The 22,041-nt window shown below is 47.0% G+C and overlaps 2 protein-coding genes across 14 annotated transcripts in view; one reads left to right on the plus strand and one right to left on the minus strand.

Moving 5' to 3' along the window:
• Nucleotides 1-22,041, plus strand: part of ARHGEF33 (Rho guanine nucleotide exchange factor 33) — a 30,375-nt gene that overhangs the window by 7,646 nt on the left and 688 nt on the right. For 2 of the 5 annotated variants that reach the window (XM_062614374.1, XM_062614375.1), the window contains 14 exons: nucleotides 2,234-2,283; nucleotides 7,190-7,294; nucleotides 8,187-8,351; nucleotides 9,944-10,065; nucleotides 10,686-10,828; nucleotides 11,833-11,892; nucleotides 13,087-13,302; nucleotides 13,929-14,058; nucleotides 14,966-15,098; nucleotides 15,890-15,973; nucleotides 16,844-16,927; nucleotides 17,725-17,873; nucleotides 18,387-18,572; nucleotides 19,611-20,364. In XM_062614374.1, coding sequence (XP_062470358.1) covers nucleotides 7,268-7,294; nucleotides 8,187-8,351; nucleotides 9,944-10,065; nucleotides 10,686-10,828; nucleotides 11,833-11,892; nucleotides 13,087-13,302; nucleotides 13,929-14,058; nucleotides 14,966-15,098; nucleotides 15,890-15,973; nucleotides 16,844-16,927; nucleotides 17,725-17,873; nucleotides 18,387-18,572; nucleotides 19,611-20,364 — 2,253 coding nt within the window. In that variant the 5' untranslated portion in view covers nucleotides 2,234-2,283; nucleotides 7,190-7,267. The remainder of the gene's footprint in view (nucleotides 1-2,233; nucleotides 2,284-7,189; nucleotides 7,295-8,186; nucleotides 8,352-9,943; nucleotides 10,066-10,685; nucleotides 10,829-11,832; nucleotides 11,893-13,086; nucleotides 13,303-13,928; nucleotides 14,059-14,965; nucleotides 15,099-15,889; nucleotides 15,974-16,843; nucleotides 16,928-17,724; nucleotides 17,874-18,386; nucleotides 18,573-19,610; nucleotides 20,365-22,041) is intronic. The other 3 variants (XM_062614372.1, XM_062614373.1, XM_062614376.1) reach the window with 3 other exon arrangements.
• The window catches only part of SOS1 (SOS Ras/Rac guanine nucleotide exchange factor 1), a 65,519-nt gene continuing 60,920 nt past the window's right edge, over nucleotides 17,443-22,041 (minus strand). For 2 of the 9 annotated variants that reach the window (XR_009963997.1, XR_009964003.1), the window contains 2 exons: nucleotides 18,447-18,515; nucleotides 17,443-17,865 (listed from right to left, as the gene is read on the minus strand). The gene's annotated coding sequence lies outside the window, so the exon portion shown is untranslated. Of the gene's footprint in view, nucleotides 18,587-22,041 lie in introns of all 9 variants that reach the window. The other 7 variants (XR_009963996.1, XR_009964002.1, XR_009963999.1 and 4 more) reach the window with 6 other exon arrangements.

Consider the following 22,041-nt stretch of genomic DNA (forward strand, 5'->3'; position numbering starts at 1 on the left):
AGGAAATTAACTCAGAGATCTTTTCCAATTAATTGGTATGCCCCCATGGGCTGCAGATGTTCACTGCAGAAATTGGGAGATAACCACAAATCCCCTTTCTTCCCACAGGGCAACTGTGAGGAGCCTCCTCTGCTCCAGCTTTTAGCAGTGACTTTATAGCAATTATCTGGGTTTTGACGGAGAACATGCAGACAGTGCTTCTGCTCATGCTCATGACAAAGGTGGGAGGTAAAATCAAGGTAGCAGGGATCCTTTCCCCTCGTCTGGTCTTGCTCAGGAGGAGTTCTTTGCTTTGAGTTTCTCCAAGGACACTACAGACTGATTCCTATCCAAACCCAAATGAAAGATCCAGACTTCTTCAGTGCTTGGGTCCAGCCCTTCCAAAGAAAATGTGAGGACAGGCCATTGCTCTCTCTTGCTGCACTGCTACCTGACTCCTCCAGACCTCCACAAAGCTCAGCATTCAATATGCCCATCACCATGCAAAACCAGCATCTCACTGTCCTCCCAGCACCTGGTTTGTATTGTGCTAATGATTAAGAAACATGCCTTTTTGCTCTTTTGGGGTCAGTCATTACCATCCAACAGTAAGGGTCCAGCAGTAGCATTTAAACACCATCTGCCTTCTCAAGCCCCAGTGAGGCACCATGAGAAAGCTTCATCATTCACTTAAGGTCAAAAGTCAGTTTCGAGTTTGTGGAGTTGCAGACAAAGTTTAGCCCCAGAAGGGCCAAAGCTGAAAATGAAAACAACTTGTCATTTAAAAGATGAAACTTGGGACTTGGGCTGATGAGATTTCACCCCAAACAGCTGGCTCTTTGAGTTCACAGTTACTTTTCCTAGTCAGCCTCCTACCCCTTGTTTTCTACAGGAGGAACCTTAGAGGATATTCCCTGGAGGGAATCACTGTCTGACCCTGCTAACCTACCCCTCCCCAGGGCTGCAGGACCAGCCAGCATGAGGAGAAAGCAGTACATAGCCAGAGAGGGGAGTACAGCCTCTCCTCCCCCTGCCTCACACTCCTGTGAGTCACTGGGGAATCACAGAATCATAGAATAGTTAGGGTTGGAAAAGACCTTAATTTGCTCCTTTTCCTCTGAATCAGGACAAATCCTAAGGACCAGAACAGGGCCAATTCATAGGTGCCCTTGGCAGTAACCCATATTCCCCCGCAGGGGGTGAAGAAATCAGAACGTGTCTGCCTTGGAAATCTCTGACTTCCAGGCTTCAGCTTTCTACTTCACTTACTGGCTGACTGTGTAAAGTCCTCCCTGCACTGTTTTCAAGCCTCTGTAGGACTGAATTTCTGTGGTGTTAAAGGCCCAGGTGGGTAAGGGACTTAACATCTGCAGCCAGCATGGAAAGAGAGAGCTTGGCACCCCTAGAATTGGGCATGGGATCACCAATCATGTCTGCGACTGACAGCAGAGATGGGTGAAGCAAATTCTTTGAGGCAAGTGGTCTCATGAAGTGACATTGCCAATGGGAGGTGACTCAGATGAAGAACTGTGTGGCATGGTGTTTCCTGGGAGCAAAGGCCATCTTAGGGAATAACATGGAAAACAATGGCTATTTGACTGTAATTCCCTCAAAGTGCAGTGATAACTTCTATTGGATAACTGGTTTCTGCAGTGAAGAGACAATGTTAAAAGACGAAATAATATATTTAGACTTCTTGGTTTCAGTCCTCATCAATCCTCAGAACTCATTAAGGCCTAGAGACAATGTCTCTGAAGTGTTCAAAACACTTCTGAAAAATAGATATAAGCTCCTCCATGAGCTAAGTCTGTTAACCTAGGGCTTAAAATATACAGATCAGACTTTTGTGGAGATAACAGAAATATGTACAAATACAGTAAAGGATAAAATCCACAGTTTCAGAAGGGGGAGGGATCAGTGAGGCTTTAGGGGGAAAACCGTGTTACTTAAGGCTGGTACACAGCACTGAACTTCACAGGGAGCAATGTAGCCCTGTTTGCACATACAAGGTTTCTCACCCCTTCACAGGGATCAGCTTTATTCAGACACAGGACAGCAAATGAGGTGAATTTAATGTCTGTTTTATAACTGCAGCTTAATTTACAAATGATATGGTGTTCACACCTCCTAAAGTAAGACTTGAGTCCTTTAAAACTGATTTGTACCTCAAGAGGGACTTCAAACCCTCTGTTCCAGTTATTTATAGCAACTATAATAAGTAATTTTAATTGACTGAAGTTCTTTATTCCCACAGGAGAGACTGAAAGTGTGCCTGTGAGTACCCCTGCAACACAGATTTCCCAGGTAAAGATGAGCAAAATGCCCTAAATAACTCCAAGAGTTTAAAGAGTTACTGATAAATAGTAGTTAAAAAGCTAAATAAGTGGAAGGAAAAATAGAGACACTTACAAGGAACATGGCAACTAAAACGTGCACACTGCATGGATGAATGTTATACGTATCACATCTTGGGCCTCATCTTAAAAGACACTCCAGTTGTGTTTAGACGGGTGATTGTGAGCTCAGCTAATTAAATAGCTGGTATCATTAGCATCAATTAGAGAAAGTCAATTCACTGGGCTGGAGGGAGATTTCATGGCTAAACCTGATTAACTGTCCCAGGAGCAAGGATGTGTTGATTGACATGGGGTGGGGGTGTCTTCCCCAGCAGGGAACCAAGTCTCCTGGGGGCTCTGGCAGCTCCTTGGACCATGGGGTGCTCTTCTTGCCTGATAATCCAGACCAGCCGGGCTGGCCAGAGCCTTGAGTCTTGCTGCATTTCTCTGTCTGGCTCCCCAGCCAGGAGCTTGGAAACCCTGTCTTTGAGTCTATGTTGTTTTCAAGGTGAACAGGACATCCCGAGCTCTGTGGCCACTCTTCATGTTGACATTCTTGCTGCTATCAGCCACTACAGATGCAACAAGATTGTCTCTACAAGGGTTGCATCCTTCCTGTAAGATGCAGTTTCAGTGTTTCCACAGTGATGTTTCCAAAGCATTTCCAGTCTGCAGGAAACACAACAGAGTTTTGAGCACTTTAAACTTTGGTCTGCTTCAATATGGAACCGTACTCTGAAAGACAAGCATACCTGCGAACTGGAAACCCTGACTATTTGAGCCTTCCCTTGTCACCATTGCAACACTAATGCCTGTAATTGCTTTCAAGTGCACCATGGCAAGTGGAGAAGATACTGCCTTCCATTAACTAGCCAGTACTTCTCTTGTCACGTCCTCTTTTCCCATCCAGGCAGCTCCAAGCAGGATCTGTGACTGGATTGCTGAAGGGCCCAGCACAGTGGATCCAACATGTTGGGACAGTGTGCTGGGAACAACATGTACACATGCTGCTTTCCAGAAAAACCCTGCTAAGATGTGGATACCCTAATGAATCTTTCAATACAAGTTACCAGCTGGCTGTCCCCTTCTGCTTCAGCAAGGGCCCTATGGACACTGCAGTCACCAAAACAGACTGCACAGATGTGAAACAAGAGACAATAGTGCTTGCAGCCCCCTTTAAGTATCTCCATCCTTCTCTTCTATCCTTACCCTGCTGCTCTGCCTTTATTCCTATCATGCTTACCTAGGAGTATAAATACTGGATATACTCCTAGGGCCAGGTTCTCTGCCACTGTAAATAAGCACAGCTCTGCTGCTTTCCTGCTATGAGGTTTTGCAAGCCTTCCTGATGCTTGGCTGTAGAAGTGCTGCCCTTAGACATAGGAGTTAGTAGCTGTGCTAGAAATTGGTTGTTCCCTGGTAGAAGCATACACCATGAAGCTCAGAAAAATCAGTTCCAGGCTTTGTGGCAACTGTTGGACTTTGTCTCAGCTTAGTTCCAGGCAGTGTCCTCAGGCAGCCTTCTTTCTGGGTGACAAAATGTTTACTTTCTTCTTCAGATCAGCTACATAAGATGATGTGCAAAGTGATGGATAGTAGATAAGGTGGGCAAAGTTAACAGGCAGTACTTCTTCATGGCTGCAGGCAGTTTTGCTCTTTTCTAGGATATATTTATAGCAACAGAATTATTACTCTGCAGAACTTCTTCATCTTGAGATTGTTTTCCACCGATTTTGACAGGCTTCAGCTGAAGGTTCCTGAGGGCAGGCTCTGTTCTAGTGTAAGGACCTTATGGCAGCTGCCAAGGGCAGCAGATGCAAATAGCCATTCTTCTGGAGACACAGAGCTCTGGACAGCCTGGCTATTACTGAAGGACATATCTGGGGACACATATACTCACGGAAGTAAAGTTTCCCTCTCACCCCTTCAGTGGCAGCCAGGGTAGCAAACCCAGCTCCCCAAGACTGCTCTCTGCTTTCAACCCCAGCCATTCCTTCCATAAGTCAAACATGTATCCTGGCCATGACAACCTTCCCTGAGCAGCCTCAAAGTCTGAACAAAGCATTAGACTGCATGGACAGTCACTATCTACTGCAAATGGCTTAAATTGCTGGCACCCACTGAGGAAGGATGGGAAGGCTCTACAGTTTTGCTGCCTCTGGTCCCAGAAGCAACATCAGTCCTGTTTACCCTTCGAGGACAGTACAACAGAGACAAGTAGAGGCTCAGCAAAGGAGATTTCACAGCTGGTTTCTATATGTGTATACATATATGTGTGTGTATATATATATAGAGAGAGACATACATATCTCCACTCTCTGAAAGTAAAGTCAAAACCAGGCTGAGAAATGCTCCCCATATATCTTCCAATCTCACCCTTCTCCTCCCCTCTAGCCATCATCACTTCCTCCACATTGTCACAGTTCCCCCACGTTAGGAAATGTTTACTCCCCTCTCCAGGTGGACTACAATAGAGCATTCATATTCTCATTGTGCTAGAGGGCAAGTGAGAGTCACAAGTGACTGCTTCCCAGTGTCTTATTAATCAGTCATGTAGGGAGAGAAGGAGAACCCTTCATTTCCCTATGGGCAGCTACCAGGAGAGCACAACAGAGTTATTTGGTCTTGTTAAGAGATTTTACTTGCATGGCTTTTCCACACAGAGCTGAAAAATATCATGGGAGCAGGTAAAATGGGAGTCATGCTCCCCAGCAAAGACATAATCTGCTAAACATGCATGATGCTGGATCCCTCAGTGCATTGCTTTGTCAAGTTTGAGAGCCACACTCCAAAGGCAAGTGGGGATTGAAATGTGTATCTTAACCTAAATTATTTAGGTGTCCAAATGCTTTTTTGAACAGCTCTTGGACATGTTCTAAGGACTCCCTGTGACCATGCAGATTCACTTATCCTCTAGGCATTAGTTCAACCTCACTTGTTAAGGTGTGTTCCTTAACTTCCACAACTTAAGTACTACAGTTTATTTATTCCATGAATAGGTGAGGCAAAACAACACATTACAGTTAAGCTGTTGCCAAGTTTCTGTGCTAGTATAAAATCTGTCTATTTTATATGGTATGTGTTGCAGTTTAGAAGCACTGAATTGGTTTAACTTTCAGGGGTTCACAAACCTGTGAAATGTCTCTGGTCCTGTAGACATAACTTGGGCAAGACATAAGCATGAGCTGGCGCTTCAGCAGCTTCCATTTTCTGCAACAGCTGAGGGGATTTAAAGGGTGGCTTTCTACAGCTTGTCATTAGGAAGGAGCTCAAACCAAAATCCATGGCTCAAGCACTACACTGTGCTTGGCAGGAGTTCAAAGAAAATATGTTGTTCCTGTGCCACTCACTTTTGCATCAAACTTGCACCCAGTGCCACAAGGCTCTTAGTGTTTCCTTTCTACTCTCAGCGCTGATGGCAGTGGAGAAGGGAGTTCTCAGGGTTTCAGCACTTCCTGTCCAGCCATACAAGCCCTGGCAGATATGGCTGATTTGTGTTGCTTGCTGCTTTTACCCATCAAGCATCAACAAAAGGAAATGCAAGTGCAAGATGCATTTCAGAGTTTGAAATTGCCACTGCAAGCTGCATGGGGCCAAGGAAGGATGTACTGGGTAGGGCAGACCCAGGCTGGGGTCTGGAGCACAAAGGATACATAAAAAACCAAGCTAGCACTGTGACTGCAAGAGCAGATTGGCCAACAGTGAACCCCAAAATAACAAGTGACTTTCTGCTCTTAGAGGGAAAGCCTATTTTATTCTAGTCCCAATTTTTCTTTTGGCTGTCTGAACTCTGCTTTCACAGAGCATTTCGGTGCACGTGGATACTAAAGTCTCTGCAGTAGTCCCTTTTTACTGACTCTTGCTGATGCCTAGCAGTTCTTGAATCTGAAATCTCTAGATGAGCAATGACTCCAATCCCTGTACCCTTTACAAAGGATCTGTCTAGTTTACACCCTTTCTGGAAGCATATGAGGAGGATATGGCCAGACCTATGGGCAAAAACATTTCACTTTTGGTTATCCTCCCCAGCTGTTGTTATCTCCACGGCCAGTTTCCAGACTGCTCCACTTTGAGGCTGTGACATCCCCATCCTCAAGCAGATTTCTAAAATGGTTAGCATAGGATACAACAGAATAGCATATTTCAGTTGGAAGGGACAGATCTGGTGAATCACCCCTTTTCACTTGGAGGAAAGTGTGTGATGCCAAGCCCTGATGCAGGCTAGCAGGGAGACTCTGCCTTGGCAATGTCAGCTCAGTGTGGAAGTGTGGCAAGCACTTGCGAGCAGGCATGGGAATATGAACATTTTGCACTGCTGCAGCACTTGGTATCCCCCCACATCTCCAGGCATGGAGATGTGTCAGGATGTCTGATGATGCTAAGACCATCTGCCTCAACCCCTAGGCTGAGATATCAGCAGCAGTATGGTCATTGCCTCCCCTAGCAGCCATGGCCCCAAGCAGCCCCTCTAACTTTTCAGGCTACACTCACAAGGTGACAATTCCTGTGATACTCTTGTGTCACAGGAAGGTGTCCACTGTGGCCAGAAAGGATGGGTGAAGGGGTTGAACCAAGGGGTCTGGAGCTCCAGCTGGCTTGGGGAGTCAGGGTTGACTGCCTGAAGAGGGAAGATGCCCTCAGCCTCCTGCTCCTCTCTGCCCTGTCCCAGCCTGTCAGTCCCACTCCTCTTAGCCAGGCAACTCTGGGAATGCGTGTCCAGCCAGACCAGACTGGGGACAGTGGGGTAAGCACTGGGGTAGGAGTGGGGATGTCAGGCAGACGTCCTCTGTAAAGACACTGTCAGTCTTGATCGGAGGAGGATGGTGCATGCCATTGCCCCAAGGTATCGGAAGCCATCTCTGCTCCATTTACAGGACTCAAGCGCCTGAGTTCCCCGGGGTGGCTGTCCTCTTACCATCAGTGCTCCAGTTTTGGACTCAGTTTATAACCAGATGTTAGGCCGAATTTCTGTTGTAAAGGTAAAAACCTGCGACCTCACCATGGGCTTTGTGCAGGCAGAACGAGCTCCTTGCTCACAGCAGTGGGGCAGAGTTCAGGGCTGCCAGCCCAAGCTGACCCTGAAGAGGGTGTCCCCGCTTAGCCCCCTGCTGCCTCCCCTCACTGCCCACCTCCACACTGCCTTGTCTGCTCGCTATGCCAGCCTGGCTCACCCTGCTCTGTCTCCTGCTTCACGCAGCTATCAACTGGCTGCCTCTAGCTTAGGTGGTGAGCTCTTCCAGCAGTGCTAGGGCCTCTAGGGACAGCAAACAGGGTGAGTGGGCACAGTGTCACTGTATGCCAGGGGAAAACCTCCCGCTCCCTCCCCATCATGAGTTAAAGAGCTGCCTCCTTGCTTGGAAAGGGCCTGCTGAACCAGGACAGAGCTTCTCCGTAGCCCTTGGAGAGCAAGGAGGTGTTAGACCTGTCTGGGGAGAGCACCAGCCCCACAAGCATGTGGGTGAGGAGGACTTGCTCAAAATGGACATATTCTTGATTGCTCAGCTGCTTTGGGGATTGATAAATCTGGCTGCTGTTACTGCAAAGCATCTTGGCATGTTTCAGGCTGTCCTCTCCTTCTACAGACTGACAGGCTGCAAACTGCCAGGGAGCCTGGAAAAACTCTAAATCTAAAAAGGGGCACACTGACTGCCCAAGACAAACACATCCTACCCTGTACTTGAGGCTGAAGCAGGGGACAAACCTCCCTCCATGTCTCCCAGCCATAACTGGAGGAGGAGAAAGAGGTCAGCACCTTACAGGATGGGTTACACCCAGCCTTCATGCCACTCTGAAGCATGGGTGACCCTCGGGAACACAGCCACCTGCATCTGGGAGGAGGGACTGAACCCACCATGTCTGTGGTTCCTCTAGTTGCAGGCATTAGCCTCTGAGTTGAAGGCGGGTTTCACAGAAGCAATGCAGGAGCTGTCACGGATCCAGCATGGCGAGTACGCCCTGGAGGAGAAGGTCAAGAGCTGCCGCTGTGCCATGGAAGAGAAAGTGGCTGAGATGAAGAATTCCCTCAACACGTTCAAGGTAGGAGTGTGACCCCCAAGGGGGCTGCATACCTGCCATGCTAGCTTGGGTGGCATAGGGCAGAATTCCCCTGCTTCCATCAGTCCTTCCTGCTTGCAAAGAAAATGAGCTAGCAGTTGTTTCAGATATCTCTGGTGGTCTTCCTTTGGCTTTGTGTCTCCCTGACTACCCCAGCCCAAATGTAGCCCATGCCCTGGCCTGTTGAGCCTTCTCGATGGGCCACGAGGCAGTGCTGTGAGCTGCTCTGGGCACAAGCAACCCTTGCCTGGGGCTGCACATGCAATAGGCACATGGCCTCTGTGCAATATTTCTCCCTGGGCCAGGTCTCTTGCATTTCCTGCAGTAACCCAAGCTGCTGTGGAGCAGGGAATTAACACAAAACCCTACAGCCTTTTGAAGTTGCATTCCCACATGACTGGGAGGAAGTGCTACCTGGTTTCATCCAGTCCAAGAGAATAAAGACAAAGGACTGCAGAGAGACTATTAAGAAGGCTTCATGTACACTAAACCAACCAGCACCTCCATGCAGAAACTGGATGACTGCCTGTGAGGAGATGGGCAGAGGAACTATTTTATTGTTTTTATGATAGATCTTCCCCATGGGGTTTTGCTGAGTCAATAATACCTTGTGAAGTTAAAAACGGCTGCTTACTGGAAAAGCCTGTTACTAACCCTCTGACAGGGAGACGTGGATAGCACCAGGCAAAAGCAGCCCTGTGGTCCCAGACAAGCAAAGGAGAAAACAAGAAGTGTCTCCTCTGCACATGGCAGAGGTCTCAAAGCTACCAGAGGCAGGGTTACCCACGGCATTGTTCAGAGGTAAAAAGGGGTTTAAAAATCCAGACACAAGAAATTATGTAAGAAACAGGAGGGGTAAAAGCTGCTCTCTCAGCCTCATGCCCATGTTGACTGTCCAAATGTCAAGCTGCCAGTGAAGCTGCTTGCTTAGGGAAAACCCCACTCCTTCAGTTTACAAAGAACTCTGTAGTCTCTCTCCTCTGTCCTGCTGCTCACACTGATGAAACCTGCAGGAACTTCACGCATGAGAGAGCTCTACATTCAAGTAAAGCTTTGTGAAAACTGCCTGAGGGAGGATGTGCTGACAGGGAGGTTACGGAGGGCCTCATTTCCTTAGGAAAGCAGGCTAAAAAGCCAGCTCCAAGGCCTGACTGGCAAAAGCTTACACATGTGAGTGATAAAACTGGGCTCTGAACCAACTGAAACGTGAATGCACATGCTGGAGAACTGCAGAGGGTAACATGCTTCCTCAGGCCCACCTCCAAATGGCATTAAAGGCAGGAGTCCTCCTTGTGCTTTTAACTGGTGGTGGGTGAAGCCCCATGCCTCCATCTCCCACCAGTGCCTTAACTATGTGACATCACGCTGGCTTGGGTGAGTTGCCTGTAGTTGAATTAAGGATTGCCATGCAGTGTATTACACACACTGGACTTGCAAAGGAAGAGTATCTAACCACAGAGCCGCTCTCCCCAGCATCCCGAAGCTTGTGTACTGCATGCCAGCCAGCATTCAAAGCAGAGCTATGCGAGGCTGATGGGCACTCTGGGAATGCTGTGCTTTTGTCTGTTTCTCAGGAGGAGCTCAGCGATGCAAAATCAATGATTGAAGAAATCAGTGCCAAGCAGGAGGAAATGCAACAGAAAATTGAGCAGCTGCAGCAAGAGAAGAGGCGGGAATCACGGAAAATGAAAGCTAAGTAAGGGCACGAACTCCGAAGCTCTTCAAGTGCTCATTAGCAGTGGTGTCTGTTTTGTTAATTTCCTTATAGCTTCAATGTCTTAATCTTTTCCTGGCTGGACATGTGTATCAACCCTGATTTCTACTGGAAGCCCTAGCCTGGTGGGCTCCTGATGGTGCAGACATGCTCTGCTTTCCTGTCACCAGCCTTTTCTTCTCTGAGCAGGGTCATGCAGGAGCATGTTTGCACGCTGCTGGGCCACACTGTTGCTATGATGAAGCAGTCAGCTCGTCCACCTTGGCCCTAATAAACCTCCTTCCGAAAACTGAGTTTTGATGAGCATGCAGCTGCCTCGATGACAAATCTAGGCTAGCTCCTTAGCTAATTAAGCCATTTAATTAGATGAAATATGCTTTGCAAAAGAGCAGATCTGAAATAACCTATAGCCAGTGGAAGTTACTTCCAGAACATTGTTCATAAACTACATCAAAGCCAACTCCTTTCCTGATCTCTGCTGGAGTTGTCCTACTTTTGACTCTGTGCTTATACTTACACTATTGTCTTCCACAGCTGCAACATAGGAGCTTCACCTGTAGCATTCATACTTTCCAACTGTCTCATTCTTTGTATTCATACAGAAGAGCACAGAAGGATGATCATGGGTCACAGACGGTACCTACACCTCTCCAGGGCAGCCCATTTCGATCCATTAACCTCCCAGAACCTGTGCTGATCAATGAAGATTTTACAAGTCTTTTACACAATGTGACTTATGAAAAAGGTAGGAAATAGAGCAGGCAAATTCAGTGCCTTCGGCCAGGGGAAAAAATTCAGAGAAAGGTCACTGGTGTAAGAGGACACCGAGTTTTCCTCAGGTGCGAGCAGCACATAAAGAAAACAGGGGTGCTTCTCTGCAGGACTGCTCCTGGGTCTGTGCACACACCTTAGCAGTGTGTTATGATAGCAACCTTGGTGCTGGCCCAGATTCACAAGATGCTGCTCTGTGAACACTGTCCCAAAATATTCCTTGCTTGCCTCCTCCAAGAAAATGGAAGCAGGCTGGACCTTCCCTGTAATGCTAGTGGCATGGACACTGAGCCAAGTAGGAGCCCCTGATAAAAATCCTACAATCCATGGATTTGTTTCCATGTAAGGGAGCAGAGCACAGAAAGGAGGATCACAGAGACTGGGCTGACATTTAAAGTCAGCAAAGGCAGAGATTGGATGAAAATCATGTGCGGTTTTCTGCTCTGTTCTGCTCAGAATCTGGCCCCCCTCTGCCCTACTCTGAGGTCCTATGTTAGCCCTCTCCCTGATATCCCTCTTGCACATCCACATCTTGCACATCTCTCACCCACTTCTCCCACTGCCTGCTTCTTTCCAGTCATCTCACCCCTCCACTCTTCAGTAAGCTCTTTTCCACCCAAAATGGCAGCTGTGCCTCTGTGTCAGGCCTCCATCCTCTCGTTCTGCCTGCTAGGTGCCTCTACCCAACACATATCTACGGAGCAAGGATGAGCCAAGACTGCTCATGTTCCTCTGCAGTCATATAGCACCAAGCACAACAGGGACCCTACATTAGCCTGCCTGCAGGTGCTACTGAAACAAAGACCACAACAAGAGCCACAACGGTAAAGATCCTCCTTAGCAGAGCATCTAACAGGGGGGTTTGAATAGCAAAAATGTGAAAGACTGGAGGATCTAACCCTAGTGGCTAGGCTTGGGAGGAGGAAGCCTGCTCTACAGTTGCCTTCTCCTGTAAAGTTTCTCTTCATTCTTCAACAGTGTCTGACACCAGGATCATGCCAATGGGAGAAGGAAGCGTGAAAGTCGTAGGAGGCCCAGGTAGGAAAACCTTGAACTGTCAAAACCCAGCAGGGCAATGATTCAGCGAGGGTGCTTGCTTCACTGCACAGAAGAAATGCTTTCAGGGAATGCATTTCAGAGGAATGTCTTTCACTTTGCCATGTGCCTTCATTTTCATGCTTGCAGTTGAAAAGGAGAGCAAACCTGAGTCCTGAAGTGCCAAATACTTGACAGAAGACACAAATGATCGCTATTTGGCAGGAAAAGCCTTTCTGCTGCTTATTTCGCATGTTCTAAGTGCTTTTGCAGAAAGGAAGAATTGAGGCTTACCAATGTGGCAAAGAATAACAAGTGTGCCATTTTGTCACTTGGGAAGAGATGATTTCTGCAGTGACTACACACCCGGTAGAACTGGTGAGGTGTTTGTTCACACACCAGCTTCCAGATTCCTTTTAGGCATCTGAATGGTAACAGAGGAGTTTTTCTGGCAAAAATAAGAATTGTTCAGAACTAAGAGAAGGGTGTAGTAAGGGGACACTAAGGATCCTGGCCAGCAAAAGGACATATGAGAACAACCATTGCAGGTTTGCACTATTCACCAGAAGCATTCAGTGTTCTGGATGGCTCTTTTGCTGGAATCCACTTGAAAATAAAGAGAACAATGGTTTATTGCAACCCAAATTAAAAGCATTTGCATTAAAGCAATTCCAGCCCTAATGCACCTGCACACCCCCCCCACACACACACTTTCTCTGTGATTTAATAGCCTCAGACTGAGTCCTGCTGCTGCTGTATAATCACATCACACTAAAAAAATTTTAAGAGCCATGCCAGTTTACATCAGTAAGAATGGCATTTAGATCCAAATTATAATAATACTTCCTATTTCTACAATACCTGCCATATTATCAAGTCCTGAAGTATCCCAAAACCCTGAAGTGCAACCATACTTGGAATATATGCTTTTTTTTTTCTAAACACATCTGATTTTGTACCTTATTTGGCCTGAAAATAAATGCTGGAAGAGTGCAAACCTTGTTCTGCCAAAGTGCTTGCCAACTGCACTTCTGTTTGTAAATTAACAATAGAGTGCTATAGCCCCTGTGAAGCACAGAGGATGCTTCTAACTCTCCTTCCAGTACTTCACATGGCTGATAATGCAGCTTAGCTGCTTGCTGTAGCATAACCTGTTAGCTGAGATGTCAAGATCCATTTAGTTGCTTGTCATGGCAGGAGCACCCATAGAGACAGATGACAGCCTGAAGCCATCTTTGACAACAGAGGGGCAGCCAAAAGTACATCTGCCATCAACAGTGTGGAAGCAGCCCAAGGACACCAAGGACTGGGGAGATGAATACATTTCAAAAGAGCAACCAGAGAGAGGGAAAGACATGGGCCAAAGCAGATACAGCTCAGCTGACAACATTATATGTGAACCCTCTTTGGCTGGTAAGGACAGAGTGGAAAACTCGGGATAGAGAGGCTCAAATTCACATCTGGTGTGAGCTGGTCAGTAATCAGCTTGTACAGAGGGAGACACACAAGCCAGTTTCTCCTGCTAGGGGGGAATTTCTCAGGGCCTCAGTCTCTAAGACTTCTGGCCTTTGTATTTACTGGTCTGCGCTGTTGACAGAATTGCTCTGCACTCAGGACATCCATTCTTCTTTTCAGGACTTGGCAGGTTTGGAGTAGTGATAGGATTGTGACAGTGCAGTTGCTGAAGTGGGTGAAAAATACAACTTCTCATTGTGCATGAAACTGGATGTGAATCCCCAGTATGATTTGCTTTACCTTTGATTGCTTGTTTTGTTTTTCTTCAAAAAATTGGTATTCACAGGGGAAAACACATTTGCTTTGGAGCTTTCTTAGCAAACCGTGCCTCCAAGTCACGTCTGGGGCATGCTGTAGCATCAGGCTAGAATTTTGTATTTTGGGGAAAATAAACACACAAAGACAAGACATTGGTATCACTTTTTCTACTTTCATGATTTAATGTCAGATCACAGGTCTAACATGAGGCTGTCCTTGAGGTCAGCATTTCCTTATTATTAAACTTAACTATTATCTTCTGGAAGTCAAAAGGCAGAACATCGCTTTGGAGCTGCTGGAGTCAGAAAGGAAATATGTCATCAACCTTTCCCTAATCCTGAAGATCAAGGCCACGTTGCAAGGCCCAGATGTGAAAAGGAGCACCAAAGAGAGAAGGTATTTGATTTAGTGTGCTCTCTCTTTTGAGTATTTTTTTCAGTGAACATTCTTTCTGCATCATACTCTCTCCCACTTTTCTTTCATCTTTGAACACTTAGAGCTTATTTCTAGTTGAAAACTGCAGGTACTGGAAGTTTTTACTGTGATTAGACTTTTCTGCCCATCCTTGCATTCTGTCTACCTCGCATCTCAAATCATTTCACTACTACTTCATTTCAGTCTCCTTCAGAGTCCCATCAGTCTCCTATACTTTCACATGCCTCCCACATCCAAAGAGTCATTTGACAGAAGTCCACTGTGGGACGTGTTTTACATGGGTTGATGTAGGCTTGTTTAAGCGGTTAGGTGACACATACATTTCAAACTGAAACATGATAGTCTGAAGTGAGTTTTTGTTTTCACTCTTTTTCCCTGGAACCTTTCCATCTGGCAAAATATTTTGATATTTGACATCTTCATTCTGATTCTCAATGAAATCAGCATGAAATGACAGCAAGGCAGTAGCTCTACATCAAAGGGTTGGCTTTGACAGGCCTGACAAATGAAACAACATGCAAAGCTGTGGAGCTCTCCTCCTAGCACTGTATGGGATGGCTCAGGACCATGTTCCAGCTGCCACAGCAGCATGGCCTTGGACTTTTTAGTTCTACAAATTCTGGTCACCTACACAATGCACTAGAGAGTCAGCCTAAGAAACCTTCAAAACACTGTAATAACAGCCCACTGGAGAGGTTACCTGCATGTATGTAGCAGCCAAAACAGGGCTTCCTGGTGCAGCTGGGACTCCAACAAAAGCAGTTAAAAATACCTGTGTTTGAAGCACCCATGAATGCACGTTTCAGCAGTACACGCTTAGGGCTGAGCTTTTGCTCTGTGTAACCAGTCTGATACAGTCTCCCTTCAGTTTCTTCCCCAACTCTTTGCGGTACCTGGTCCAGCAGCATGTCGACCTACTTCACGCTCTGCAGGAGCGAGTCCTGAGCTGGCCACGACAAGGAATTCTAGGAGACATCTTCCTGAAATTAACAAATGACGAGGTATGTTACAGACCTCTATGGAGTCTTCTGCTATGTATCATGGTGGGGTGCTGATGGCCCAAGATACCTTGCAGCAGGGGGGCTGTGCTGTGAAGCCATGGCTAGACTAAGACCTTTCAGCCTCCTTTGAGCATAGTCTCAGTGCATGGCAGTCCCTCTGTTGGACCACTTAGTTGGTCAGGGAGTCCCCATGCCAGATTCACCTGTGGGCATGCAGCCACATAGAACAGCCCTATAATAATTGCAGAAGACCTAGACTTGGTTGCAAGAGCTACATAGGAGCCTGTACAGCTCAGATGTCTCTATTTACAATAACAGTGTGAAAAGAGTGTGTTTCTTATGCTTCTCTTGCTTAATACTTTGCTCACAGTTATGACAAGTGGGTGGGCAGGCCCCTTATCCTATATAGTTTCTAGCCCAAGTAAAAAAGTACCTGCTTCTCAGGGTGAAGGTCTATCCAAGCCCTGGCAAGCAGTGGGACCTCTCCTGGAAGGGTGTGTAAAAACTTATCTAATGCTTTATAAATGTTAAGAGTCTTAAGGAAAGCTTCTTGCTCCCCAGTCTCTGTACCTCTCCCATCTCCTATAAATCTTTACAAACTATGCTCAACAGCTGAGTTAGTTTTATCAAACAGCCTTTCTTGAGAAAGCCCCTAGCTCTGAAAGCTTCACGCAGTTAGCGTGATGAGCTCCCAGGAGTAATAGTGAAGGACCAACAGTTCCACGTTCTGCCTGGCTCCATGACCAAAAAGGTCTCTTAGCTTTCCTTGTTCTTTTCTTTCTTTCTGTAAGAATAACTTCTTGGACTACTACGTTGCTTACCTGAGGGACCTGCCAGAATGCATCTCTCTGATCCATGTGGTGATCCTGAAGGAGGTAAACTTCCTGACTGCTTCACAGACACATAATGGCAACATGCAAGCCTGGATCTCTTCATGTTATGCCGCCCACAAAACAGCTCTTCTGCCAATCCACTTGTTCTGTTACTAAATGACAGTTTCCTCAAGGTTGCCATGCACCTACAATAGGAAGTTTTAACGTGCTCATTACTGTGCGTAACCAAAGATGGTTTTGCTGTCACATGACATGTCACAAATCAAACCTCCCAGAAAGCTTGTCTGTACACACGCTACGCTACCCCAGTCACTGTCTCCTGGAAAATGGAGGACTCATCCAAACAGGGAGACCAAGAGTGAGGCTGTTAAGTGCCTTAGAGACAAAACAGCCTCTGCTGTTCAGATTCAGTATCTGGTCTCACACCCTTGATTCTTAGTTAAAATCAGGGAAGTTAAATTTAAAGGTAGTTTTAAAGTACGATAACTAAACCACACTAAGTTGCTTCCAAGACATCCTAATTTAGAAGTCAATCAATTCAATTTTGTTCGATTTATCTGAGCCTAAACTTAAGAAATTAATTCTGAACAACAGTGTCTACCTGGAGTTCCAATGAAACTTCACTAGTGGACATTAAACATACATCCCTACTTAATTATGCTGGGGATTATCTGTGAGGAACATTCAACCTAAGGGATTTCATTCTTAGGACTAGTATTGCTGGTGGAAGGAGTTGCAAACATCCTTCCAGAAACAAGATGTATTATCACACACAACTGCCACTTGATTGGTGTGCTCCTGTGAACTGTTATAATTACTTACAGCACAACTACTCACTAAACCCCAGAACCATTTAGAAGCAGACATGTTTTATGGGTGGGAGAGACTCTAAAGTTGCTTTCTCTTTTTCAGGTAGAAGAAGAAATCAAGTCTGATCTCTACATTCTGTTCTTCCATATAGTCCAGCGAATCCCTGAATACCTTATTCATCTACAGGTAGGGCCCCAGGATGGAAACTGTCTTGTTGAACTTTTACTACTACGTGTGACTTTTAACTCAAGAGTTGGTATTCAGGCTGGTACAGGTTCAGTGCTTCTGGCTAACCCAGTAGGCTCTCTGAAAACAAAAAACTTTTGAAAGGGAAAGTCAACTGAAAGTGGCTTAATTTTCATTATTCTCACCTGAAGCTTGCTTCTATTTGACAATTTCTCCGTTTGGCCTGACAGAACCAACTTTTGTCCCCTGGGAAGTCAAAAGCTCTGCTGCCTGCTGCTGTTGAAAAGCAGGAGGCCAGAGATGGGGCACACATACTGTGAGCTCTGACCTAACTCCTGTAACAGATCTGGCTTCTTTGCTGAGTGGTCCACAGGCCTGTTAGCTGAGAGACTAAGAAGGCTAGAGGCTCCTCAGATCCAACAATCCTTCCTACAAAGAGCTTGCTCATAAAAAGAGTTCTGGTTCACAGGAGGATTATCTGAATTGCACTAACACATTTCAGACAAAGCAAGCCCTATAAAAACAGAGATCAGTTTATTCATCCATTGCTAAACTCAACCAGTGCATCACCCACACATCCCATGATAACATTTACAGTGGTTACATGTGTATACCAGGAGGCAGGCCCCATCCAAGTCCCTCAGAAACTGGCACAGCCTAGAAAAGGTCCCACCATGCTCCCACAGAGCAGTGCCATGGGCACACTCCAGAGCACTAATCCGTGGTCCCAGTAGCACCTTCTCCCCAGAAAGGGTTCAGAGACACCTTCCAAACAGCCTGCTCTCCTCTATGCCCAGAATGTCCTGAAATTCACGGACCAAGAGCATCCTGACTATTACCTGCTGCTGGTGTGTGTGCAGCGCCTCCGGGTTTTCATCTCACACTATAGTCTCCTCTTCCAATGCAATGAAGACCTCCTTATACAGAAGAGGAAAAAGCTGAAGAAGTAAGCACAACATCAGCTCATTCTCTCTATCACCAGGGAAAGGGAGGTGTCGGGGAAGCCTGACATGGAAGGGGGGAAGTGAGCAAGTGGCTGCATGGTTCTGAGTTACTGGCTGGGCTTAAACCATGACAGATAGAAATGACCCTGAATGCAGATTCTCAAGCTCTGGTTTGGAAGAGTTCCTTGAAATCAAGACTTTGGACTAAAATCAAAATCTGTTTGCTTTTGCTCCTTGTGATGATTCACTGGGGAATTAGATCAAGACTAAACTTCAAGAGAAGCTGCTGAATATGGAGGGTGATAAAGGGGTGGAGTAGACTGCTGGGGAGGGACTGCTGTCAGGAGAGGCATTAAGCAAGGACAGAGAGCAGGATGTCCTGCTGAGTGGGACAGACTAGGTGGAACAGGTTCTTCCCCTGGGTGGGAAGAGGTGAACGGGAATATTAAGGTCCCTCCCAGCCCTGTTTTCTGTGATTCTACATGCTCGTGCTCATTCCCTGCCTTATTTCTTAGCACGACGATGGATTTCTCCTCCCTCAGGTCATCCCTGGTGAAGCTGTACAAAGGTCTTACCTCCCAGTGTACGAGCCAAGAGGTTTCTCCAACACCCAGTGCGACATCTATCCGGGACAGTGGGATCCACTCAGAAGAGACAATACAGTCATTCCCACCAGCACCTTCCTCTGGCACCACAACCCCGTAAGCCTATTGTCCTAGTAGAAGGCTTTCAAAGTAGGCTGAAACCTCTCTCCTTGCCCATACTACGCCCGTGACACTAAGCAGTTACAGACTGTCATTTCTAAGATTGCTCCCTGTGGATGCATAGAGAGATGAAGGGCTGTTTCCCTCCTGCTGTCCACTACCATGTGGCTTATAAGCAGGAAACGTTTCAGAAACAACCCAGGGCTGTCATCAGTGTTCTTGCTAGCTGTCTTAACAGTGTAACCAGGGAGGACATGTATTTGTGTAGGCCTGGCAGTGATGTGCATAGTAACACTGCATTATTCACTGCCAGCATTACAAGAATTGGGAAACATGACCAAAGTCTCAGACTAGCAAAAAAAACCCCACTTTTGCACATAGCACATCACTGAATGATGTGACTCACCATCACAAGACGCAAGTACAAATGGGCTCAAAAAGACAGAAGACTAATTCAAGACAGGACTACTGGTAGCACCCAGCAATCTTTGGCCGTTTCTAGCCTACTGATATGAGATGATGATCAGAGAAGCAAGCTAGATTTGCCTTGTTTTTTTTTTAGTGTCAGCAATTTGTGGCTGTTGCACTTCCTTACATTATCTGACGCTAACAAGGAGTTTGGCTTCATGATTCTGAGTCCCCCCAAGTGGCAGTGTTATTAGATCAATCCCTAGCCTCCTTCTCACTATACTACCCAGGCCAATCTACAGCAAGAGAATGGAAGTAAAAATCCAAAATGCTGATGAACAGGAGGGGGATGGAGCAGTTGGATTCTCATCTCAGTTTCTATTCATTTCATGGTGTGCAGTACACAAATCAGCTAAAGCTACTGGATAAGCAGTTCTACCCCTGCAAGTTTGCTCCTGCTAACCCAACCAGGCAATTTCTGTTAATGGCAACTCTGTTACTGCTCTCCAAGATATGAAAATTCCTCTTAGCCTTAGAAGCAAGAGAAGGGGGGGGGCTGGGGAGAGAGACTTGTCATGCTGTCTCTCAGTCACCCTTTACCCTTCTGTTTTGTTTCTTGCTTTTAAGGCATTTGATGCCCCAGATGAAGAAACCCCAGCCAACTGTGATGGAGAACATCCAGGCTGTAAAGTCCCCTGACTGGGAAATGGAAAGTAGAAAACATGAGAGGCCAGAGAACATCCTTGCATCCTCCCAGCTCACAGAGCAGGAACTCAAGGCTTTGACAGCCCCTTTACAATCCATCCCTGAAATGGAGTATGAGGCACCGCCAGCTGATGCGGTGGGAAACACCGACAGAGCCATCAGGACCTCTGTGGAGCTGCTGCAGGATGCGAGAAACTTTGCACCAAGCTATGAAGAGTTTGACTACCCCGGGGAGGTTTTCACCCTGCCAGGACCCTATGAAGATGATGCCTTCCAAAACATCGCTCTCTTTGAGAATTGCTCCCCAGCCTCTTCCGAGTCCAGCTTAGACATTTGCTTCCTTAGGCCTGTTAACTTCACATCAGAACCAGAGAGGACAGATCATGCCTTACAGCCATTGCCTAAGAGCTGCACTCCTGTAAGCAGCAGTACTTACAAGCGTGAGATGTTCCACAGCAAAGGCAAGCAGCTGAGCAGGTCTCTGAAGGAGCTGCCAAGGAGCGCTGAGGGTGTGAGCACCAGGCTCTACAGCACACGGAGCAGCAGCGGGAGCCGGCTGCAGCAGAAGCAGGAGAGGAATGTCCAGCCTCACATGATCTCAGCCTCATCTCGAAGCTCCCAAAGGAGCTACTTCCCCCCACAGAGAGGAGCGGGTGAAAAACAGAGCTTTTTGGAAGTAAGGAGGCATAAATAGCAGGAGGAAAAAAGAAAGGCACGTGGTGATGCAGAAGCAGCAGCGGGAGAAAGATCTGAGATGCAGTTAGGGCAGAACATTCCAAAATAGCTTCCCAGTCCACATATTCAAAGTGCTCATCTGCATGTACATGCCCAAGGGAGGTACAAGAGAGCTCCTTTTCACACATCTTCCCCAGGGACAGGTGTGGGCTTGAGGCACACAGCTGGCTGAGTGACAGCTAGAACCTTGGGACAAGCTAGCCTCTCATGTGTCTCTAGCTGTCACTGAGCTTCCCCCACAAGGAAATCCTGTGTCTGATCAGGGTCACTATGTACGTGCAAAGCTGTTTGAAATTAGCGCTATAGGGGGGCACCCAGTTATAAAGGTGCCTTTCTATTTTCTGTGAGGAGTGCTGGGTTAAGAAAAGCAATGGATTTAGTATCAGATCCTCAGCCAGTGTAAACCAGCATGACTTGGACAAACTCAGCCTTTACACCAGAAAGGATCTGGTCCATGGGTTTCGTTTCACCTGTGTCTGTTGCATGGATCACAGACCCTTGCTAAAACCTGTGTGAAAACAGAAAGACCCCAGCGATAGTGTCTCTTAGATGGGACATGGCAGGTGGCACTCTTGCCCTCCAGGGACACAACACCTTGCAGAAAGTGTTTCTGTAGCCTGCAGTGCCTGTTCAGAGTCAGCTTTGAGCTGTCACAGTTGGGGGGAAGATGCCTTTCATACTTCCTGTGGAAGAGGCTTAGGGTGCTGTGAGGCGCTTTGCTGGTTCTCCGTATTGTGTAGAGAAACAGCCTTCTGTTAAATGAGGCCAGGCGCGGGTGAGGCTGTAGATGCAGGTGATGATGGGAGGATGGTTCCAACAGCCTGACTGAGAAGACAGCAAAGAAACATTGAAAAACAAGAGGAAAAAGCCTACTGAATGAAACAGGTGGTGGATGGCTGAGCAAGGGAGATGAGTTAGAAGGATAAATGCCATGGGGATATAGCCCGTGTCCCCCCATCCATTCCCCTGTCCATGTCCATCCTTTCCCTAAAAAAGGAGCCTGTGAGCTCTGTGGCATTCACCTGCACAGTGCTATGGTCCACAGCAGGGCGCAGATGTGGAGCTAATCCAGGACTGTAGGACATGTTCTCCCCATAGAGCGAAGGAGATCACCATGGCAGTGGTAGGCAGAACTGGAGAAAAGGGACCTGTCCAGAGCCTTGCTGAGAGGGACTCAGCAAGGGGGAGAGATCTTTCAGTGGCACATTCACCGCAAGGTGTGTGTGCTAATGAAGCCTTCTGCCCCACAGATATATAACCAGGCAGCAGCAGAGCAAACAGAAGTCTTTCACAACATAGCAGCTCAAGAAGCCTGAAGCCTCCCTGCCCTAGGGTAAACAGCAAGGAAAGGGTGGGAAGTTCCTTCAACTGCCCATGCTGCCCTGTTCCCTTGTTGGCAAAAGGGGCTAGTAAGCTCCCCGTAAACAGAAAACTTAGGAAGGAAGGCTACAGTTCCCTCTAACAATGCTTATCTTTCCAGTCCTCTGCCGCAGCCTCAGGGCCAGCAACAAGCTCTCTGCAAAGGTATCAGTGCTGCCAGAGGCCTGAGTGACCTGTTATCTCCCAGCCTTGCCAGCACCTCCTCACCCACCAGGTCCCTCCTAGCACAGAGAGAAAG

The sequence above is a fragment of the Pezoporus occidentalis genome, unplaced genomic scaffold, assembly GCF_034315485.1.
Source record: "Pezoporus occidentalis ecotype Australia unplaced genomic scaffold, CSIRO_AGI_Poc_V1 ctg175, whole genome shotgun sequence".
Classification (NCBI taxonomy): domain Eukaryota; kingdom Metazoa; phylum Chordata; class Aves; order Psittaciformes; family Psittacidae; genus Pezoporus; species Pezoporus occidentalis.